The sequence below is a fragment of the Phaseolus vulgaris genome, chromosome 2 (assembly GCF_000499845.2).
Source record: "Phaseolus vulgaris cultivar G19833 chromosome 2, P. vulgaris v2.0, whole genome shotgun sequence".
Lineage (NCBI taxonomy): Eukaryota > Viridiplantae > Streptophyta > Magnoliopsida > Fabales > Fabaceae > Phaseolus > Phaseolus vulgaris.
Genome location: NC_023758.2, coordinates 24,267,878 through 24,292,478, shown reverse-complemented (window position 1 = coordinate 24,292,478; position 24,601 = coordinate 24,267,878). Strand labels below are relative to the sequence as shown.

At 33.1% G+C, this 24,601-nt stretch overlaps 1 protein-coding gene across 7 annotated transcripts; it reads right to left on the bottom strand.

The window, feature by feature from the left end:
• Positions 1 to 1,218: 1,218 nt before the first annotated feature.
• Positions 1,219 to 17,867, bottom strand: LOC137811010 (uncharacterized). Of its 7 annotated transcripts, none has more exons than XM_068612554.1 (15): positions 17,527 to 17,867; positions 17,090 to 17,363; positions 16,883 to 16,975; positions 16,695 to 16,785; positions 16,034 to 16,100; positions 10,718 to 10,766; positions 10,112 to 10,283; positions 9,934 to 10,032; positions 8,074 to 8,145; positions 7,624 to 7,762; positions 7,037 to 7,235; positions 6,438 to 6,535; positions 6,299 to 6,335; positions 5,894 to 6,075; positions 1,219 to 1,346 (listed from the first exon to the last, which is right to left on the bottom strand). In XM_068612554.1, the coding sequence occupies exons 1-14, from the start codon at positions 17,659 to 17,661 to the stop codon at positions 5,924 to 5,926; spliced, it is 1,677 nt and encodes a 558-aa protein (XP_068468655.1). In that variant the 5' UTR covers positions 17,662 to 17,867; the 3' UTR covers positions 1,219 to 1,346; positions 5,894 to 5,923. The 7 variants fall into 7 exon arrangements, with proteins under 7 accessions (XP_068468655.1, XP_068468657.1, XP_068468654.1 ...); XM_068612556.1 differs by lacking the exon at positions 1,219 to 1,346 and adding an exon at positions 4,147 to 4,819 and having other exon boundaries at positions 8,074 to 8,142; XM_068612553.1 differs by lacking the exon at positions 1,219 to 1,346 and adding an exon at positions 4,626 to 4,819.
• Between the last annotated feature and the right edge of the window lie 6,734 nt (positions 17,868 to 24,601).

Sequence of the window (24,601 nt, the reverse complement as noted above, 5' to 3'; positions counted from 1 at the left end):
GTCACCATATAGGTTGTATTAAGAACATGTTGGATTGTTTTCATAAATAGAATACCATAACAATATACATTTTCTACTTTCTATGTTACTAGTTTAACTTCATATAATTCATGGTCATCTGCTACCATTTTTCAAAATGATTTGAGATTTGTATGGCTTATAATCATCATGGAGCCTTCAAATTTTTTAATTAAAATGTTTCAGAGAGAACTGGTGAATGAGGGCTTCAATATTGCAGGAGATATTGGTAAGGCAATCACAAAAGAGTTTATTGTGTTGTGAGTAGTAATACCTTGGAGATACGCTTGTCTTGGGCTGAAAAAGAGACAACTAGTCTCCCAACTAGATCAGTATATGATCCTCTTATATCATCTATATCTATGAAATCTGGTAGGTTGTCATTATTTGCAAGTTTTGTTTAATGAGAATAAAATATATTGCCCTAAATTTGGTCCAATCCTTTTTAATCCACCCATAACTGGTCCAACACCTTACTCCCCCAAACTGAAGTTATATTCAATAAAAATGTGTTTGAACTTTAAAGTTACATTTTGGTTCGGATTGAATTTAGTACAAAGTGAAAATGTAATCATATAGTACAAAGTGAGACTTTTATTTTGATTGGCATCATTCAGTTAGTAGTTGATATTTATTTGGATTTAGAGAGCAACAAGCTTCATGAGATGTGTTCGGAAAATAGAGACTCAATACATTCTGAATTTTTCCTTTGTTTTCTCAAAAACTTCTTCAGCAATGTTAGCCTCTTTGCCATCAGCCCTTTTAATTTCTAGTTGTGCTTTCTGATAGAATCCAGTACCTCTTAGTGCATCTGAAATGAAGTCATCAAATTCAATAGAAACTACTTTTTAGTAGTTTGATGTACTTGTTTAATCACCATTACATGGAAATGAATATTGGTATTTGTTTGTTTGATTAAAAGCTAATTTTGTTAGATGAATTTCTCTCCATGTCCAGTAGGCAGGAAACATAATCCTGTTTTGTATGTTATAATAATCACTTTTGACTTTAATGCACCAAAATCTTCTCTTTTGTTGCTCTTCAGTACCCTAACCCTATGTATGGACTACACTCACTAGACACCTTCAAACCTAGTTTTTTTTTTCTTTAGGCTTTGTAAGTGTGGCATAGTGATTGTTGTCTTGGAGAAAGTTTTTCTCTTCCTCTATCTTGACCATTGTTTATTGATTTAGGCTAGTTAGAATATAAGCACCTGACCAAGCCACCATATTTTGATGCATCCAAGTTGTGCCACTTTAAGTACACCCTCGATTTAGTATTATAAGCAATCAATAAGCGGCCATCTCTAAGCTTAACCCCATCAATACCTAGTAAAAAAGGTAAGACAGATGTGTCATTAATGCACAACATAGACAAGTAGCAAAAGAATGAAGGGATACTAAGGGTGTAGTAAAAAACTTAAAATTTGAAGTTATCCATTATCAACTTAGTTCTTATTGTCCAGTTAAAACTATTGTCATAATTGTGCAGCAGAAAATTGAAATCAATATAGATCAAAAAAAGACTAAAGACCAAGCTGGTAGTTACACATAACTTGGAAAGCACTGTACAACTAAATTCTATAACTCAAAAGTGGAGGCTATGTATAAAGTTTGAACTATTATTTTTTATTTATCTGTGTAGTTAAATTAATGTTTGTGTTGAAGAAATTTTCATTGGAAAGAGATTTGTGAAGTGCATTGGGATAAGTTCTTGCTAGGAAAAATTTGGTACTTGAGTGTCCATTGTGACCCACCTCACTTTTCTTCTTGTGAAAAATCTTTTAAATACAAAGTTTAATATGTTTATGTATACTTCTCGTCATAATAAAAGTGATTCAAGTTCTTCATCAAAACAATTGAAAAATATTTCTCAAGAACTTAAGTCACTTCAACTATGGAGGCAACAAGAGATTATTCAAAAAGAAAAGGAAAAGATTGAAAGAGATGCTCATCTTGTCATTTTTTAGAAGGAACTTAGAATTTTAAGAAAAAAAAGGAGAAATTTGTCTAGCTCTCCTAGGACAAAAGCTTAGGAAGATAAAGTATAAACATGAAAAATTGGGCCAAAAAGGCAATAGTTATAGAAGAAAGATTTATAACCCTCATTATCAAAAAAAAGGAAGGGATGTGTTTTGAGCCTAAAAGTTTATATTATTTTATCGAGCTTGAAGTAAACATTCCTTACTTTGATGGAAATAAAAATGTTGAAGCATATTTAGAATGGGAGACAAAGGTTGATCAAATCTTTGATAAACACCAATTGGATGAATTTAGCAGATTTTCAATGGCTACTCTAAGTTTTCAAGAATATGTCAGGTCTTGATGAATACAGAGAGAAACTGAGGTTAGAATTGGCAGAAAATCAAAAGTACTGAATTGGGATGGATTGAAGATGTGTATGAGAAGAAAGTTTCCGCCTTCATATGTGAGAAAGAAGAAGCTTGGAGAAGAAATGAAAGAGCTTGTAGAAAAAGGAAGAAACTTTATAAGTGGAGAAAAAGAATATGATAGAAGAGAAAAAAAATAGAGAAAAATTACAAGCTCTTAGAGAAAGAAAGATACAAGAAAGAAGAGAGAGAAAAAAAAACAATTAAAGGAAAATCTTTTGTCTGGAGTTGAACCAGACATTGACATAAACTCTTCTTCCATAGAAAACCCTTGTGAGAATATGCTTGAAAAAAATCTATGTCTGGAGCTAAACCAGATATAGATATAAATCTTTCCTCCACAGAAAAGCCAAATGAGAGGTTGTTTGAAAAAGAAGAAGAGGAATCTAGAAAGGACAATGAGTATCTTACAACAGCTCCTACAAGCATAGTTAAAAAAAATCCTTAATGAGGAGATTGCAATACTTTGAACTCTCTTTGTTCTTCAAATCATGATGCTTACTCTTATTCTAAAAAATCACAAAAACAACACTTTTGATGTTGTTGCTTATCTTGGGCAATGAACAACATAAAGGAAACAAAAATATTTTTGAAAAGGACCCTATTTCTTTTCAATAAAACTTTTATAAAAATAAAGGGCCTTATTTTCTTACTGTTTTATTCGAATATCGCTGACTTAACTTTCTTATCTCACTTTTCTTTGATGTTTACTATAGGTTAATATTTGACCATGGAGGAACATACTCAATCAAATAAACAGAGGTTGTTGTCATTGAGCATCATTCAAATCTAAGGACAAATCCTTTTCAGGAGGGAGGGGATGATGACAATTGTCCAACCTCGAAAATTTCGACCAAAAAGATAGATGAAAATCGAGCTTTAATGAAGAGTTTGTAGAGTCTTTTTCTTCTTCTTGGCCTTGTAAAAATTGTATAGAGTAGTTAGGAAGTTTTGGACCTTGTATTTTGGGCCAAAGTAGAGAGTATGTAAATAGAAAAGAAAGTAAAGTGTAAAATAATAAAAGAGGGGTGTAAATATAAATATAGGCAAGGAATGCATGAGACTCCACATGTCTTCTCCTCAATGAAAAAGATTTGCACCAATAAGGTGGTGACACTTGTCACTCTCTCATTTGAGAGGTTTTGAGAAACTTTCCCCTATAAATAGGAGTCTCTTATACATGCATTTTCAATTTGGAATTAATAATGAAATGTTGCGTGATTTTGGTCATTCTACTTGTTCTTAAGTTCTCCCTAGGTTAGTCTCCTTCAAGACTTAGCCTAGACTTTTTCCTAATGAGTTGTCCTTACCTCTCACTCTCACAAATTCCTAACTCCATTTCAATCCATGAAAACTTATCTTGAGTTTCTTTAATGCTTCTGTACCTCATATCTCCTTCATCATCCATTCAAAGAATAAATTACAAAGATCACTACTAGAAGAAGATCATTTTTCCATAAGCTATATGCATCTCATCGGATAACTGCAAACAGTGTCTTCAACTCTAACTAGTAAATTGTAGTGAAGTTGGGGAGAGAATGGGAAAGGAATGGTGCATTTAATGAATAAGGAGTGTATAATATCATATATTTTCATAACATGATAAATTTATGTGTTTAAATATATAAATTGGATGGGGCCTTCTTTATTTTTAGGTATAATTAATTTTTTGTCCTTACATTAAGATCAATAATTAATTTGATCTAGTGGTTTTTAAAAAATTTAATTTCGTCCTAAGGTTTGTTAAAATGTACAAAATTTAGTTATTTATGTCTAAATTCACATGAACAACGTTAAGTGGTAATGATGTGACAAGTGTGAGTGGCACTACTATGCCCACATGTCTCCACGTCAAAGTCTCATCATCACCTTCAACCCTAAATCAGTTCCTCTCTTCTCTCTCTCCCAATCCTAATTATCTTCCTCCACCGATGCGTTTTCCGATGCTCCACCCATAACATCGCATGTGTGTGCTCTAGCGCCAAGTGCATCTTCTTCAGGTCTCAACGTGGGAACCCCATTGCTATGAACATTGCGTTCAACTCCTCCAAATCCAACCCCTCCGCCCCGCCCTGCACGACATAGTGGGTAGTCATCGTGTAGGGGGAGGAGGATGCGATAAAGAGTTTTCAAAGGACTTGGTCGAGATGGAGACATTGTGAAAGAGGAGCGGAGATGGCACCACATAACAACATCCCTAAAATTCGTCCAAATAATATCACTTCAACTTCGTCAATGCCTCTTCCTTCCTCTCTACCTTTGCCTCCGTTTTCATCTTTGTTGCGTTTAGTAGGTTGACAGCTTCTCTGACTTCTCCTTCATCATTGTCACGCTGAAGACACCAGTAGCAAGAGGTGTCGTTGCAACTGATGACGTCGAAGATCAAGCAGCAAAGCATGCGAAAGTGGCCACCTATGAAGGAAGATGGTTAGGGTTAAGAGAGAGAGCAAAGAAAAGAGGGTTTAAGACAAGGTTCTGACGTAGAGACATGTATGCATAATAGTGTCACTCACACTTGTCACATCATCATTATCAGTTAATGTCGTTCAAGTGAATCTAACAAAAATAATCAAATTACATAATTTTTAACAAATTTTGGAATAAAAATGATTATTTTTTTTTAAATCATTAAATCAAATTAACTATTGACCCTTAATGTAGAGACCAAAAAGTTAATTATATACCTTCTTTTTATGGTTACAAGACCAAATAGACTCAAATAGGCCTGAGTTTAGACAAGACCCATTCAAGTTGGATGATATAGGAATACATATACGATTTGGTGTAGTACAAAACTTGCATGATTTGTGTCTATGCAAGAATTGCCCATAAAAAATACTCCCTAGGATTTCTAGTTACTTGACCAAAATCAATTATCTAAAGTTTTCACATTACATTTATAACATGTAAGTGTAAATATATACTTGTAACTTACAGCAATGAAAAAGACATCTCTATTTATAATTAGTGAGATATCACTTTATTTTTCAAAGTCCCAAATATCACAATTTCAATCAGCTTAGAATGCGTAAAGACTTGGATTCAATTCCAGTTGTCTCAGCCATTGAAAAAAGTATACCAAAAAACTTCCGTGACTAACTATTTATCTTATCTATATCAATTTGCTACAATATTTGTCATTCGATAACATTCATCAACTACGTTTCTACAGCAAAATTGCATATTTTATTGTTTTCTCATATTTACTAATAATTATTTTTAGCCTTCTACAAACATCTTTTCAAAAAAACAAAAGATAAATTAAAAATAAAATGATATATTTTATAATTATTGACAATAGACATGAAATGATACAATATTTTCTTAAATCAACCATTGCCCATTTCTCGACTATTTTCTATCTACATCTACTATTTTTCTTCTTATGTCTTCACTGATGTAATTAAAGACACTTGTTCTTATGATAACAATGAACACTAGGTTAGATGATGATAATTTAATCAACAAATGTATGATGATATTTACCCTCGTATGTAACTCAAAGAACGTCTGAAATCATTCATCGGAGTAATTCTCCTCACTATCTTCCTCGTATATGTGATATTCTTCGTCGCTGCCATTTGCTTGCAGGTTGGCACCATCATTAGGCGGGAAGCTACCAAAAAGTTCCTGTAAATGAATCCTTGAAATATTCTCAATGTTGGTGTCTGAATATTGTAATGGAGTTAAAAAAAAGCAAGTTGAGAGACTTGACATGATAAAAATTCATCCTCTTCTCTTAACACCTACCAATAGCAATGAGGTAGTATGTATGAATTATATAATTACGAATTTTTAGTTCCACCATCTCGTCAGAAAAATTGGTGCGATGCAGTAATGATGTTTCAATCTTTACATGACTAAATTTAGAGTTGAAATAGAAAAGGATACAGGACTCAGACGGCAGAGGAATTTGAATATCTCCAGCCTACATGTGTCAACAACATAAATAAAAAAATATTCAATTTCAAAGTCATTACTAACACAATCTGAGAAAACATTAAAGCAGAAAATAGATAACAAAAATTACCAGATCAAGTTCTTCTTCCCATTCTTCTTCACTATCATTACCCTCAGCTGCCTCCTCTTCATCTTCAGCATTGTCAAGTTCTTCATGCTCTTCCAAGCCTGTGTCCAAGATAGACATTTTTTTAGCAATAATTACTTATTCAAAATGTTATTCAACAGATCAGAAAAAAGAGTAATTTTTACTTGAAAATAAATTAAACTATTGTTTTACAACGATAACAAATCTTCCAATTGGTTCACAATCATATTAAGCAACAAATTAACAAAATAAATTCTAGCTACATTAATAAATTCTGCTACAAATAACCTTTCGAGGAAACGAATTAGAAAACTTTGGCTCGGAAATACCTGAAAAGGATTCTCATTTACAAGTTTCAATCATTAAATAAACAATAAATATGTAGGGACTTCTTGAGAAATAGAAGTAATAACTGAAAAAAGGCTAGGAAGTAGACAAAGTTTAAAAGGGGATTTAATCATTCTTCATACGTCATAATATTAGATGTGGAATTAATCTGTTGGCTCTATTAATATACTAAAGCAATATCAATAATAGATATAAAGAATTGTGAAAAAAATGGACAAAAAAAAGGAGACAACCTAAATTAGCTTGTTGGCATTCTTCTTCATCGACCTTCATGGCATGCCTGTAGCTCTCCCTCTTCAATTTTTCAAACTTCAAAGTAGCAGCTCTGAGTAGATTCTCAGCACCAGGTTTGGGAAAGACTGATAGGAATCGCACCATAAGACGTTGTCTAATGCAATTGATCATGTGTTGTGAGAACCAACCAGTTCCAAACTGCAAGATTAGCATTTTATATGCAACTCAGTTAATGGTATTTCTTATAACTTCAAGCATGAAATATTAAATCAAGCATTTTTTTATATTTTATCTTTTGTGGCATAAATTACACAACAATTCAATATGCACAAATTTCAGAGTAAAACAATATTACATAGAATAAATTTGCTACTCCTTGATTGCTCAAGCAAAAAAGGAAAAATGAGCAATTCCATATCATTCATAGATAACCCATAAGGGACCTCTATGCTACGGAATAGGAAAAATATGAAACACGTAATATCACAATAATAAGTAAAGCATGCTTGTCTTTTAAATGTCTGGCAATATCAAGTGTGTCAGCGTAACTAGAGATATTAAATAAAACTTGATATAAAAGATGTACAGTGCAAGTTGCTCGGAGTGGAGGCTTATTTATTTCTGATTGAATATAATCATCAACAAGGTCAAAAAACTGCAAGGAAGTCTGGAATTTGTAAGGGAAGACACGAAAGGCACATATATCCTCCCATTTATGTTTTAATCTGCATGAAACAATAGCCCAAAGAATGAGAAACAACTTATATGACAAGATAATAACGAATGAGAAAACAACTTATAGTGACAAAAGCCAGATATGTTATATCAACCGAGAGGTCGGCAAATAAATTTGATTGTGATTGTAATAAATTCCAGTGATCTCTTTCTCTTCACTTTTGCGTGTCAATATACATAAATCTACATTGTGGTTTTTTATTTCCACTTTCTTGTGGATACGCATGAATGGAATTGCTTCCAAATTACAGTCAACAGCTTTGTAAACACAGCAAGAGATATAATGAAGAAAAAGACTTACTTATTGGCTGAATTCGCATCACAGTAACTTCTTAACGGGACAGGTACTCGATAATCGATTCTTTGATAACTGCTAAACCAAAAATCTAAACGAAGTCAACAAATTGAAGATTCAATTTTTTCGAATAATATAAATACAGAGAATAAAAGTTCAGTAAAATATTTGACAGAAAGAAGATTGTGTTAGTAGACCCTGGTAAAAAATATATAAATTTTTCATATTCAATATTTTTATATGAAAATATCATAGGAATCTCATGGATATCAAACATGAACCAGAATGGAATCTGAAACCAGATTAACAATACTATGTAAAGCTGATGGAAGAGGCCCAAGCTCAGACCCTAGTTCAAGCCCAACAACTAGGTCCATGGCAAAGAGGATTCAAGAAGATTGGGACTTTGCTACTGATGGCAAAGAAACTTTTCTTTATATGTTCAAAGAGGACCACAAGAAGTAAAGCCCAAGCCATGAGAGCTAATTTCTTTATTTGTAATTTCAGTAGAATAGGGTTCCTTAGGAATAATGGGGGAGGTGTGCTTATCATTGTAGATTGAGTAAAGCCTTTTAGGGTAAGAAGTTAACCTAGCTTCTAGAACTTTGCTCCTAGGATGCGGCATTGACTTTAGTCAAAACCCTAGCAGCCGCTCTTTTGTGTATTCCCCAAGGCACTTGCACCTATATAATAGGGTGTTTGACTCATGTTTTGTAAGATCAATTTTATGAGTAAAATGCTGCCAAATATTGCAAGCTTCTACTCCCTTGTCTAGTATCTCTAGGTTAGACACTTTGATTTTCACCTCCACCTTTCTCCAAGTGATATGGCCCAACCAATCACTCTCCATACCTTTCATGCACCTACAAGGAACCCATAGCTCTATATGAGTCCTCCTTGATCCATCACATCCATTGCTTCCGCCACCCTTTTCAAATCTCCAAGAAGAACAACCCATCATTTGGTATCAACCCATCAAAAGCTCAAAACGAAAAACAAAAAAAACTCATTAAAACAAATAAGCCATCCATTTTCTTCATATCCGTGAGAGGGACTGCTAAGAAAACGCATGGAACAAACACTAGATAATCTATAAAAACAATCCTCTCCCTGATTTGATATAAAATCTAAAAAGTGTACTTGAAAAAGGATTAAAGCTACATACACAAAAAATAGCATACATTTAGCAATAAAGCCAAGCCAACTCATATTTGTCTTACCAAAAACTGTGAAGCTCCTAAGAAAAACTGATCCTAGTTCAGAGGGTACACCCCTGGAACACATGTTTCTGACTCTTGTGTTTTACTGCTCTGATAGATACCAACAAGTCATTGGTTGATGCCTCACAAAACTAATAGAGGAAGTCAATAAGTATGACCAGACTAAGGTGCACTACTGTAGGGATCAACATGATGGCTCTTAAGCAAATTATTAAGTAATAAGAAATTCTAGAGTAATACTAGGTAAAAAGGCTTGAATTAAGCCCATGCAAGCACCTAAAGTAAAGGCACCATTTTCCATGAAATTAGCCCATGTTGTACGACAAGCCTTTTTAAACCTAATATCATACAATATTGAAAATTCAAAGTTAATCCTCTAAATTAACTGGACATTCCAGGTCATACTACCCTACATCTTCCATCAACCATTATCGAGAAAGTTAACCAAAAAGAATTAGGTTAAGCCAGACACACTAAAAAATGAGGAAATAGGAAACCAAATGGAATGAAAAATAATGGTTTATATTTTCTCATCATTTCGAAAGAATAATGCAATAAATATCTTGTCATACTGCCAAACACCTTTTTAGGGCAAATGCATGACTAGAATCCAAGAGATTATTTAGAAATTAGCAGTAAGTCTCACATGCGAGAATTGGGATCTTTGCGTGGATCATATCCTTTCTTGATCCAGAACCTTAGAAATGGGCCGCTGGAAAAGTAGTAAGAAATTCTAGATAGAAGCCTGCAAGAGAGAATGAATGGTCACCTACAATTCAAATATTACAAATTCTAAAAGGTAATAAGCTGAATTTACTTGTCACCTTCTGAGCATGCCATGCGAAAAGCTTAAGCCCTTCTTGAGCAAGCGTTCGGTAAGCGAATCCTTGGACCATATAGGTCTCTCATCAAACATTCTGGATACAACCATCTGTGACTCCCACTGATCAGAACCTTGTGGTATGTATTCCTCCCAATTCACTTTCTTAGGAATCTGTAAGACAGCTAAGTAAAACTAGAACCACAAAATGCAAGTTGGTTATGCATGAAGATCTATTTGTTGCAAAACTTTTTTCAAAATTTTGTTCAAAAAGTGAAGAAATATCAACAAAGAGACAACCTATAGAATTTATACAAAATTTAAAATTAAAATTAATAGGTTCAAATTGGAAAATACAATGAACAGACAGCAATAGTAAGATACTAAATAATAGTACTAATTTGTAAGTACTTTGTTGATATCAGCACAGCAATGTGCTAAAATTAATCAAGAAATGGTTCAAATATATGTATTCTAGAGTAAATTTAAGAAGAAACAAATTACATTCAAAAAGCTAAAATGATAAAAATAGGCATAATATAATAACATAGAACTTTTCAACTTAAATACGTTTGAAATACAATGATTCTACCAATTGATAAAAGGATATCTTTAATATCAAAATCAATTGCAAGGACTGGCTCCATCTCCATGTCCATCTGCACACATCCCAAGAAAAGTTTTTCTTAAAATAATGCATATGAAAACAAAAAAATTACACAGAATTCATTTTAATTCTTTTTAATGTATATGTCACCTAGTATCCACAGGTTGACATGTGATATTTTTCATCACTGGCTGAAAATAAATGACAAATTAACTTTTATTACCATGAAAAAAACAGTCATTTAATTTCAGTTACGAATTTTTTTTTCAGAAACGGAACAAGAGTATAAATTTTTCAAAGGAAACTCTGGTTTTTTTCCTTTTTTTGAACCTTTACATCACTATTATCTATCTACTTTGCACAAGTCAACCATAATTAATGTTCCTTTACGTCAAGACCCTATTTTTATTTGGAATTATAGTTTCACGAGTCAGAGAAACTTGATGTAAGCCAGTCAATACAAACCCTTTAGGTCTTATTAGATCCTATAATTTCTCTGCGAATTTATATAGGATGGTTTTGGTAGGATTCTTCTAGTTTGTTTTCTTCTATAGCCTTCTTTTAGCTTCTAATGCACTCTCTCAAGTGCTAACAGTGGAAAGAAATAGATGAAATATATTTCTGAGATATCTTACAAATGTGATTACAGTCTCTATTTATAGACTGTTTTACAACCTAATTAAAGAAAGAAATAATAGGCAATGAAAGCCAGAAATAATGAGTGTTTAAAGCTGTACAAATCAAATAAAATAAAATCACTAACAAATCTGTCCTAATAAATATAAAATGGAATCTGCACTTAATTATAACATAATTCTCCTAATTATGCAACACTCCCCCTCAAGTTGGTGAATGTATATCTATCATTCCCAACTTGCAAGTAAGATCTTCGAATTGTTTTATGGGAAGTCCCTTAGTAAACATATCTGCCAATTGGAGTCTTGAAGGGATGTACTCAGTGGCTATAAGACCATCATCCAACTTCTCTTTAATAAAGTGTCGGTCTATCTCTACGTGCTTTGTTCGATCATGTTGAACCGGATTGTGTGCAATACTGATAGCGGACTTATTATCACATGCCAAACCCATAGGAGCTTCATATTTTATTTTTAGGTCATCAAGTATGATCTTCATCCATAAGAGTTCACACACCCCTTGAGCCATGGCTCTAAATTCTGCCTCTGCACTTGATCTTGCAACTACATTTTGCTTCTTGCTCCTCCATGTCACCAGATTTCCACCCAAGAACATGCAGTAGCCTGTGGTGGATCTCCTATCAACAATCGATCCTGCATAGTCAGCATCAGTATATACTTTCATGGATAAGTTTTCCCCCTTTTTGAATAGCAATCCTTTTCCTGGAGAGGCTTTTAAGTACTGAATAATTTTATCTACTGCCTGCAAGTGTCTTTCTCTTGGATCATGCATAAATTGACTAACCACACTAACTGCATAGGCTATATCTGGCCTAGTGTGTGAAAGATAAATGAGTTTTCCCACAAGTCTTTGATATTGTGTCTTCTCCACTTTTGGGTTTTCCTCATCATTCCCAATCCTATGATTTTGCTCTATTGGCACTCCAGTGGGCTTACAACCCAACTTACCAATCTCTTTGAGAAGATCAAGGATGTATTTCCTTTGAGAAATAAAGATGCCCTGTCTCGAGTAAGCAACCTCTATCCCAAGGAAGTACTTCAGCTTCCCAAGATCCTTCATTTCAAATTGAGCAGCTAGTCTCTCCCTCAAATTTTGTTTTTCAATCTCATCATCACCTGTAATAATCATATCATCTACATAGACCAAAAGTAGAGTGAGTTTACCATTCTGAGAATGTTTTATAAACAGAGTATGGTCACCTTGGCTTTGTCGGTACCCCAAAGATACCATAGCTTGAGTAAACCTTCCAAACCAAGCACGAGGTGATTGTTTAAGACCATATAGGGCCTTCTTAAGTCTGCACGCCTTATTCCCTTCATTAACAATACCATAACCAGGTGGAATCTCCATGTATACTTCTTCCTCCAAGCTTCCATGCAAGAAGGCATTTTTAACATCAAATTGATGCATTGCCCAACCAAAGTGTGCTGCCAGGGAGAGAATAATCCTAACGGTATTCATTTTTGCCACTGGAGCAAAAGTCTCCTCATAATCGATCCCATAGGTTTGAGTGTACCCTTTTGCAACCAACCTTGCTTTATACCGATCCAGTGTGCCATCAGACTTATACTTAACTGTGTATATCCACCTACAACCCACTGCTTTCTTATCTTTTGGTCTCTCTACAATCTCCCAAGTCTCATTCCTTTCTAACGCGCTCATTTCTTCATTCATGGCTCGCATCCAGTTCTCATCTTTTAAGGCTTCTTGTACCGATGAAGGGATTTTGATAGAATCAATAGCTGAAAGAAAACTCTGGAGCTGCATAGAAAGTTTTTCTGTAGACACAAATTGGGATATAGGATATTTGGCACAAGATCTTTTTTCTTTTCTCAAGGCAATAGGTAAATCATTTAGGTTAGGTTCAAAAGCAGTATTTAAGGTGTCCTCAAGAGTCTCACTGGTATGAGTTCTTACCTCCGGTTCAGACAATTGAAGTTGTTGTTCGACCAGGACGGGTTCTTGTTGCCTTCGCTGATATTGTTTTCCAAAATATTTGTCTTCATTATTCTTCTCTGGTAATGATGTTGGTGCAGGGTCTTTGTCATCCTCCCTAAGAACGAAATCCTGCAACAAAGGAAAAGGTGGCAACTCAAGGTCCTCAGCTTCTTGAATACTCTCCCCCTGAAGCTGAGAACTAGGAAAGAAAGACTCTGTTTCATGGAAGGTGACATCTTTGGAAATATACACTTTACGACTTTGAGGATGATAACATTTGTATCCCTTTTTGTTGGGGGCATAACCTATGAAGACACATTTGATGGCACGAGGATCTAACTTACCTCGATAAGGACTATGAACATGGACAAAAGCAGGACAACCAAAGACACGATTCTGAAGACTATTCAACATGGGAATAGAATGATAGAATGTGGTCATAACCTGAATAGGAGTAACACCCTCTAGAACCCGAGAGGGTAATCTATTAATCAAATAAGTGACAGTCAGGACTGCTTCCCCCCAGTAAGATCTAGGAACAGATGTTTGGAAAAGTAAAGCTCGAGTAACCTCAAGTAGATGACGATTTTTCCTTTCAGCAACCCCATTTTGTTGAGGAGTGTCCACACAGGTTAATTCATGAACAACTCCATTTTCCTCAAGGAACTTGGAAAGGTTTTGGTTCACATATTCTCTTCCATTATCAGAACGCAATCTCTTAATTGGACTTTCAAATTGTGTTTGAATCATTCTGTAAAACTTTACAAACAAGTGAAAAACTTCAGACTTATCTTTCATGAGGAATATCCAAGTAACCCGAGTACAATCATCAATAAATGAAACAAACCATTTTGCACCCGAGATATTAGGAATAGATGAAGGTCCCCATACATCTGAATGAATAAGATCAAAAGGTTTAGAACTTTTATTACCATTGGGAGGAAAAGTTGTCCGATGGTGTTTAGCAAACTGACAAACATCACAATGAAATGACTCAGCAGACACTTTTGTAAATAAAACAGGAAATAAGGACTTTAGGGTACTAAATGGAGGATGACCAAGACGTCTGTGTTGAAGCCATATCTGAGAGGATAAGGAAAATAGAAAGTTGCAGCAATGAAGGCTGTCCAAAAAAAAAAAAAAAATAATTGCAGCAATAAAGGCTGTCAAGGAAAATGATTACAGCAATGAAGGCTAAAAAAATTGCGGAAGCAGAGTCTCCTAGATCAGAAGCTCTGATACCATATTACAAAGTGAACTTTAAGCCTAACTTAACCCCATAAAACCGGCTCATGAGGTTGAGGTTTGCACCCACTTATACTATGAAAGGCTCTAATCTCTAGTCGATGTGGGATCTCCAACACACCCCCCCTCACGCTGAGACTGCCAACTCGTGCGTGGGACTATATATTATGGGTGGTCCGATAGCGGCCCGATAGCGGGTGGCCTGATAAGCCCAACAAATACTCGCTAGGATAGGCTCGAAATGGCTCTGATACCAAGTGGAAAGAAATAGATGAAATATATTTCTGAGATATCTTACAAATGTGATTACAGTCTCTATTTATAGACTGTTTTACAACCTAATTAAAGAAAGAAATAATAGGCAATGAAAGCCAGAAATAATGAGTGTTTAAAGCTGTACAAATCAAATAAAATAAAATCACTAACAAATCTGTCCTAATAAATATAAAATGGAATCTGCACTTAATTATAACATAATTCTCCTAATTATGCAACACTAACAATTGAAGGTCCCTATTTCATTAAACCACTCCCTCTAAGTTCAATTCTTTTATATGAATAGTGATTCTTAACAGGACTAGTGACATACAACTGCCAATTAAATATTCATAAGTCTGACAGACACTTGTTTGTCCTATGACAAGAACCTTGGGAGAACCACACCACAAATGCTGGCTATTATAGTTGAAAATCCCAAGGGCTTAAAAATTGCCTATTTGAATCTCATACTTCCAACATGGGTTCATGCTCTATACCTTACAGTTGAATCCTAACATTACACCACACCCTGAAGCCCTAGCAACCACACAGGCAGCTAAATACTTATCAGCCCTTTGACGAGTCCTCAGCAAACACTGCAATGTGCATCACATTCTGCACGACTTGTTTGCAGCAGAGACTTGGTGGAAATCTCTAATACCAATTTATAAGAATCTTGGAAGACCATACCACAGAAGCTAGCCATTGTAGTTGGAGAGCCCAAAGCCTTATGAACATCACACTAGCATTCAATACTACCAATGTAGGATTCAAGTCTCATACCTTGCAATTAGATCCTAAAATATTTAAAGGGTCTCTTTTCCTCCTAGACTTTGTTGTGTTCTTGAGTTTGTGTGTGTGTATTTTGTTTAATGTTATATTTAGTTTGATAGGTATTTCATTCAGCTCTGTCTAGATGTATCAGAACCCATTTTCACTTTAATATAGTTTATTATTCTGCCACGCAAGAAAAAGGTATTTACATGTTTATATGTATGAAATGTCAGGATGATAGAAGATTGCACAGACGAATGGATAAGACTAATTAATAAAAACTATGAATCAATAGACTCATATGAAGGATTCTGCAGAGAAGTAATGGTAACTCAGAGCCAAAGAGACTCGAACTAGTCATCAACACTTACCAACGGTTACTGATATATTCCAACATACCAAAATGATTAAATTTTATGCCTATAACCTATTAAGAAATATCCTTACCTCAAAATGTTGCTGTACAACTTCCTCTTGTTTCTTTTTTGAGCATGGCATGGTAGCTGGTCTCAAGCTGACATAAGAAAATTACTGAGTCACTTCAGTGTAAAGTTAACAAAAGATGAAACTGCGAGTCAAAACTTTACAAGGGTAACTAACATAAGTTACAATAAAAAACTTATGGATATAACCTAACTAAAGGAAAACCAAGTATAACTGAGAACTTCATTGCCAACTCCCATTCCATCAGTGGAGAGAAAAGACACAAGAAATGAAGATATTAAATGCATAAATTTTAAACTGCAGAACTTTTTTTACAGAATATACATATATAAATGGAAAAGAAATAAAGCCTCGCTGAAAGGCACCACAGGGGCAATACACTATAAATGTACAAAAGATGACAAAATAATTTAAACAAAAAAAGTCATGAAAACTAAAAAGGAATCAGAAGAGCTAAAACAAAAAGAATAACAGATAACACAATAAATATCCTCTCAAGCGAGTCTCAAGACTTTTCTTCATCATGAAGATTGATATCCAGGTCATAGTAACCATGCCATGATTTTCTTTGTATGTAGAACAATTATGGTATTGCATGCTGTTCCCTGACTTCTCTCTTAAATTAAGTATATGATCACTAAAGAAGAAATTTAGAGAAACTTACACTAAATTTTCTGGCACATCTTTTGGAGCAAAAATTGGAGGCACTATAATCATGACATCCTCATGATCCGGATCCATGAAACCAACTTTATCTATGACACAACACAAGGCACTAACTTTAACAACAGCCATTAAACGCACCACAGACATTAATTTGAAGTAACAGAAACATTGAAACAAAATATTCACCAAAAAGCGGTTCTTCCAGCTCTGACCAGTTACGCTTCTTCCTCCGGGCAACATCAGCATGAATGGGAATCACATGCTGGTAGTCCGCCATCCCTTCATTTTTTTTAAAATACAAAAACGAAATCAACGAATAACTCACTTAAGAAGTTGCATAAATCTAATTAATCTCTACAAAAAAAAAATCAAGCCCATTTTCAAGTGTCTAACCATCAAAAGAATAAGCGTCAGAAACTCGAGCAACAATATCGGCACAAAGACTTTCCTCTTGCTTCCGCTCACTTTCCGGTTGATTTTCTTGCTCCCCATTTTTCACTCCGGAGCTGCTAGAAGCTTCTTCGGCATCACCAACACATCGAGACTTTCTCTTCGAAATTTTGAGAAGCAGAGTGTTGGTGGGACGAAGCTCCCCAAATGCAGGGTGTGAATACGGGTCTTCGGGGCGGAAACGGAACTCTAATTTGTTCGATTGTGAACTACGAGCCTAAAGTGTCACTCGACAAGCAAAAATTAACAGAAACTGAAATCAGCGTGAAGGAACCAGAAAGAAAAAGGCATACAAAATTCATAATTTGAATGATAATAATAATAGGCAATGACATCGATTAATTATTCGATTCATATAACGAAATTAGGGTTAGACATACCTTGAGAATCCCTTGAATTCCACCAAGAGTGTCAACAGCTCGAGAGATAGACGAAGGATAAGCAGGATAATGCACCAAAAATCCTTGAGGTTCGGGTATAACTCCTGAGATTGTTCCATCCTTTATCACTCCCATTGTTAAATCTTCAGCAACATATAATTTAGGTGATGATGCTTTTGTAAGTAATAGTTATGCTAATTCACAAAATTATTACGCTTAGTTTCAATATCGACGAAGTAAGAGTGAGTTCAGAGAACTGTCACTGTACTGCGTTCAATGTCGTGAAGCGAACAAACAGTATCAGAGTGGTGCGTGCCTTTGAAATTGGGGTTGGGCTTTTCGCAAACACATTTGGGCTACCTTTTGATGGCCTTTACCTGCTATTCTTTTTTTTGGCAATTCTTCCTCCAGCTCCGTACATTTATTCTGCACCTCTATAAATATAAAAAAAAAAATGCCTTTGTACGTGTAATCTAAAAATAAAAGATACCTATCTAAAAATAAAAGATATATTTCACATTATCTAATCCAATAAAATCTTCAATAAAATCTTCAGAATACATAATTTGAATGTGATTTTTGGATTAGACAATTTTAAATTTATTTTTTTAAAAAAAACAATAATTTTGAATTATAAATTGTTAGTTATTTTTAACTTTTAGATTATATAATCTGAATGAATTATATTTTAGTTATCTTTTTTAACAGTATTAGCCATTAAAAATAAATTACCATCAATATTGAACTTCTCGTCAATGAGATCGTCTTCTATCTTGTTGTCATGACTTATGCAAAGGACCACAAGCACCGAACACGATCTCACCTACCACTCACCCCTTTTTTTATAGAGAAAGTGACATGACTTTTAAATTTCACATTTTTTAATTATGCAATTTAAAATCCTTTTATAAGAAAATTAATTACTTAATCAAATCAAAAAATAACTTTTTGATTATACAGTTTGAAAATCTGTTTTTAATAAAAAATACTACTTTTAGATTGTGTAATTTAAAATTCAAAAATAATTTTTAAATTATGCAATTTGTACAACTTCTAGATTGTGTAAAACGAAAAATATTTTTTAACTTTTGGATCGTCCAATTCATAAAGGTAAAATGAAAATTTTGATATTTATGGGAATGCAAAAGAAATGTATAGGAGTGTATGAATAAATCTTCTGTGTTTTCTTTACTTGGCCCGAATAATATTTTTTCTAAGAGCCTTTTTATTCTTGCACCTAAAAAATCCAATTTACACCTTCTTAGCCATCCTTATTCATGGGACTAACTCCAAACATTCCTGCCAAACAACATTCCTGCCGAACAATAGGAATTACAATATAGGGCGGGTCATGTGAGCTGGTCCACGGTCCGCTACCAAAAAAATGTGAGGTGAACTCATTAATTTAGTCTGTTAACTTGTTTAGACTCGTTACGCATAATCTGCAGCTCGTGTGGCAAGGCGGATTGGCCCGTTAACTCGCATAAATAAGAAAATAATTATTTTTGTTTTTAAAAAATTATACCTCATTCATTCATTATTGTAGTGTGACATTTATTTTATTTTATTTAAAAAATTAAATTTAATGTAGTAAAAAAAATAATGTTTTATTTTAATCATTTAAAGGAGTTAGTTTTTTTATCAGCAATAAAAAAAATAATAATCATTTTAGGGATGATCCAATACAAAATCGCACATAAAGAGACAATCTAAATACTAATCAACCTAAATCCACTTATGTTTAGTCGAATACATAAAAATGAAGGGATTCAGACACCCGTTAAAAAAAGAAAAAACAAGCAGAAGGGACTTTAGAGATACTCAGGACCAGACCTTTAGTTGAGCCATGGAGTTAGTATGAAAAGTGACGGTTGGTTTAGTTTTAAGTAAAGTCTTATATTTAAAATTTGTTAATAAAAAAAAATCAATAGGATAGTTAAAAAATTAGTCATCTTCATTAAAATATTGTGGAGCAAAACTTTGATAACATATTCTTATACCTTTACATACATATACAGGAAAAATAGATACAAAACAAAACTTGTAATTATTTTTAATCAAGTTTAATCAAGCCTTCTAAACGTCCTCATACTTGAATTTATATTTTTATCTTAATTGAATTAAGTGAAACAGAAATAAAATTTTAATTCAACAGTATGAATAAGTTTTTTTTTTATAATTAAAAAAATATATTTTTCTTATCGGGCTGGCCCGTAGGTCCACGGATTACCTCCTATGCGAGGTGGGTTAGTCAAATGAGTTCACACTCCCTTGCACGGGACGGACCAACCCAACCCACATTTTGCAGACTAAACACGAAATGGACTTATGCAGGACGAATCCGTCTGCGTTGCCACTCCTACCCAACAATCTCATAAGAAATTATGCACTTTAAAAATATGTTATAAAGGATTAAAAAAAATGTTTTACGTAATTCTTTAAAGTATAATGTATCATACAATCATCAACATTTATTCTTTAATTCATTTTGGGACGTCTTGTTGTATGTTGTCACCAGATAATCGGATAATACATTAATCCTAAACTTAAGCATGGACATAGAGTTTCAAAAGAATTTTTTTTTTTTTTTTCATACCTATGTGTTGTCGGAGGTTCAACTGAAATTTCAGTTTTATAATACATTTCAAAAGATCGTTTTGAATAGATTAAAACAAACGTATGCATAAGTTTGTTTTAAAAATTTTGAAATTTTTAAAAAAAGTGAAGTCTAAGACTTTTGAGGGTGACCTTGCCGTAGGCACATTTTTATTTGTTGGGGCAGCCTGGGTTTGTAATTTAACTTTCTACAATTAAAATAATAGTGATATTTTTTGTGGTTCAATTGTATTAAGAAAAATTTATAAGTTAGTTGCATTATTATCTGTTGAACTAGTTTGATCATATGCTATCATTCAAGTATATATTAGAGTTGACAAATATTATTAATTTTCCTAACAATTATTTTAAAAGGTATACCTACAATAAATTTTAAAGTATTAAAAATAATAATTTTTTTATAATCAGAGTCTATAAATCACTAAAAAAATTATTTAATTTTAAAAACAAAAATTAAATAGTTACTATATTAACTAAAAAGATTAAAAAATATTAATATATTATTTTTATTATTAATAAAATTTAAAAATTAATATTTAATTAGTTAACTAGATTTTAGTTTATACTTTAAATTCTCACCAAAAATGTTTTTTTACTAATCTAAATTAAAAAAACAAAATCACGATGAACTGGTTTTATGAGGTTGAGTTAGACTTAAAGTCCACTTATTAATAAGATATCAAAGTCATTTAAAGTTTATCCTAACGAAGTATTTGTTGGGCTTATCAGGTCACCTATCGGACCACCCATAATATGTTATCTCACGCATTCGGCGTGAGGGGTATGTGTTGTAGATCCCACATCGACTAGAGATGAGAATATTTCATGGTAGATAAGTGAGTGCAAATTTTACCTCATGAGTTGGTTTTATAGGATTAAGTTAGGCTTAAAGTTCATTTCTTAATACGATTTTTATTTTTTTTATGTCTTCTCACTTCCAAATGTGTATGTGTTCTTTTTTTATATTTTTTCTCATGTTAATTTAGCTGAAAAATTGTTTGCAATAAGGATTAAACTCGATAATGCCTTAATAAACTTAAAATTGAGTATTTTAATTGCTTGTATATCACCTTATTAATTGTGTTTTAGAATGTTAATAAGCAGATCAAATGTATTTTTGTATCCAACTTAATAAATTTCTTCTTTATTTTGTATCTTATGTATGTGCACTAACTCTCAAAAATAGGTTGGAGAAAAAGAATTTTACTTCTACATACCATGAGCAACATGTGGAAAAAGTTACAGCATTTGAGCACGTGTATCTACTTTGACTTCTCTTCAAAGGTAGGTTCCAAACTCTATGTGCTGCTCCATCACTGCAGAATAGTTGTATAAAAATTCTACCAACTCCTTTACTAATGGATGTACTCGTTCTAGAATATCCTTGTAGATTAATTAAATGTATACATATCTCACAAACCCAGTTGGCAAAAAAAAAAAAACAACAACAATTCACATGTATTTCAACAACCAAAGAAGAATCAAATTCCTTAAAAAGTTTATCTCAAATTATTTAAGGTTAAATATGAAATATAAAATGTTGAACTTGTTCTTCTGTTACTCTCTGATCTTCCTGTCTCCATGATGTTGATTACATGGTTAAGGATAACACAGATAAAACTTTTCACTTTTGTCTTTTCTCCTCTTATCATATATTAAACTAGACTATACATGAACTTGTAAGGAGATGACACCAATTCTTTATAAGGTGACCATATATTAACACTCTTAATCGTAAAAGGCTAGACTTTACATCTTAATAAATTAATATTTTATTTATTTTTGTTTTATTTTTAATTTAAAAATATTATTATATTATTATAAAAAAATCAAATGTATGTAGTTTTTATTATTTATAGTATTAACAAAACTTTTCTCTTCTTTATAAAAAGGTTGATGTTTCTCTTAATATACATGTCATTTTTACCTTTAAAAAATTGAAGGTTAAATTTTAAAGGCATTCGATTTTTTTTGTCGGTTGTTGAAATATGTATGGCTGTAATGTTTTTTTATGCCAACTATGAATTTTGATACCTACCAATCAAATTATTAATATACATAGTCATTAGAAAGGAGTTGGTGGAATTTTTTTTAATCAAAAAGTTAAATTAAATTGTATTTATATAAAGAAAGTGAAACTAGATAGTATGTTTAAATAATACTTGAAATTGATTGTATAATTGTTGAGGTGTTGGTTGTTCAATTACTCTCTTGTTTTTCAATACTCTTAAGACTTTTTTCTTAATTCCATGATATTCGGTTGGATTGACATGAAAAGGGTATTCTAACGATCAAGTAAGTACTCAATACTGATTAAAAATATATTTTACTTCTTTGCGCAAAGTTTATTTATAATGTTTGGTCATGAACTATTTGTTGTGATTGATTGAATCTATCAAATATCAGTGGTAATTTATTTATAGGAAGGTTCCTGATTTCCCAAAACATTATTCAAATTTGATGGGATGTGATCCTGATTCTCAGAAAGTCTTTACAAGTACTTTAACTGCTATTTACTACTTTAGATGTGTTCTGTAAAGGTGATGAGAGAAGGGAGAGAAAAGGGTAAGGTGCAGGGATAAAAGGTAAAACGATATATTTCTTATTATTGAGTGCATCGATTTTTTTTGTCGGTTGTTGAAATATGTACGGCTGTAATGTTTTTGTATGCCAACTATGAATTTTGATACCTACCAATCAAATTATTAATATACATAGTCATTAGAAAGGAGTTGGTGGAATTTTTTTTAATCAAAAAGTTAAATTAAATTGTATTTATATAAAGAAAGTGAAACTAGATAGTATGTTTAAATAATACTTGAAATTGATTGTATAATTGTTGAGGTGTTGGTCGTTCAGTTACTCTCTTGTTTTTCAATACTCTTAAGACTTTTTTCTTAATTCCATGATATTCGGTTGGGGTTGACATGAAAAAGGTATTCTAACGATTAAGAAAGTACTCAATACTGATTAAAAATATATTTTACTTCTTTGCGCAGAGTTTATTTATAATGTTTGGTCATGGAATATTTGTTGTGATTGATCGAATCTATCAAATATCAGTGGTAATTTATTTATAGGAAGGTTCCTGATTTCCCAAAACATTATTCAAATTTGATGGGATGTGATCCTGATTCTCGGAGAGTCTCTACAAGTACTTTAACTGCTATTTACTACTTTAGATGTGTTCTATAAAGGTGATGAGAGAAGGGAGAGAAAAGGGTAAGGTGCAGAGATAAAAGGTAGAACGATATATTTCTTATTATTGAGTGCATGGATACATTGGTGTATTTATAGAATGAAAAGCCATAGTGCTCTAGACTGAGGTAAAGAGAGTTACGTAGTTAGTTACGTAATGGGTTCATTAACAACCTCCCTTAAAACTAAGGTGGGTAGATCAAGAACCTTAAGTTTACGTTTGGAGTTGTGAAACGAAGCACCAGAGACAAGTTTGGTGAGGGTATCCGCGACTTGAAACTGGGCTGGAAGGTGAAGAAGGATGGGACGTTTATCTTGGACATAGTCCCTAACAAAATGCAAATCCAACTCAAAGTGTTTAGATTGGGAATGCATCACAGGATTTGCAGCAAGCTGAACAGCTCCCATATTGTCAGAATAAAGGGTTAGAATATATGACCTTAAACAAGAGGAGGGGGGGTGAATTGTTTATAAGACATTTATGAAAATTTTTGGAGGTTCAATGAAATTCTGTGTAGAAATCCAGAAGAGGAATCAAGTTAGCCAAGAACACAAACTGTTTTTAAAGCAAAGCACAGGAAAACAATCGATTGTTTCTTCGAATCAATCGGTGGTTTATACCAGTTAAACTTAAACAACTTTAAAACAAAATTTAAAGGAGTTCAGGGTAAGAGAGAATCACACAAACAGTTTATACTGGTTCACTCTTAAGCCAAGAGCTACATGCAGTTCTCAGAAACCACTGGGTAAACTAGTATGTAATCAAACCAAATTACAAAACACCACACACCAAAGTAGTGTCCTTGAACCCCTCAAGAAACACACTACCTTTGGCAAACCACACCAACACCAAGAGTATTGATCTTGAACACCTCAAGAACACAGAACACTCCTTGGCAACACAACACCAGAAATACAGTAGGTTTAGAAAGGATTACACCTGATTACAGTACAATCTGAATTGAATACAATTGCAATCCTATTCCACTCTCACTTGAAAATCCAAAGCTAGATGTGAATCTTGAAATCTTAAAAACAAATCTGTCAAAGTGAATTTCTCTAAACTGTTTTCTTACCTTGTTTGAAAACATAAACAAACCATTTATATTTTCCAAAGATTGGTCAAAGCATTTAATGAAGGAACATATTCAGTTAGAAACCATTTAAAACAGATTCACCATTCAAAACTGAATTTTGTTAGGATTTTTAAAGAATCAATCGGTTGAAACCACGAAACAACCGATTGATTTGGTTTGACAGT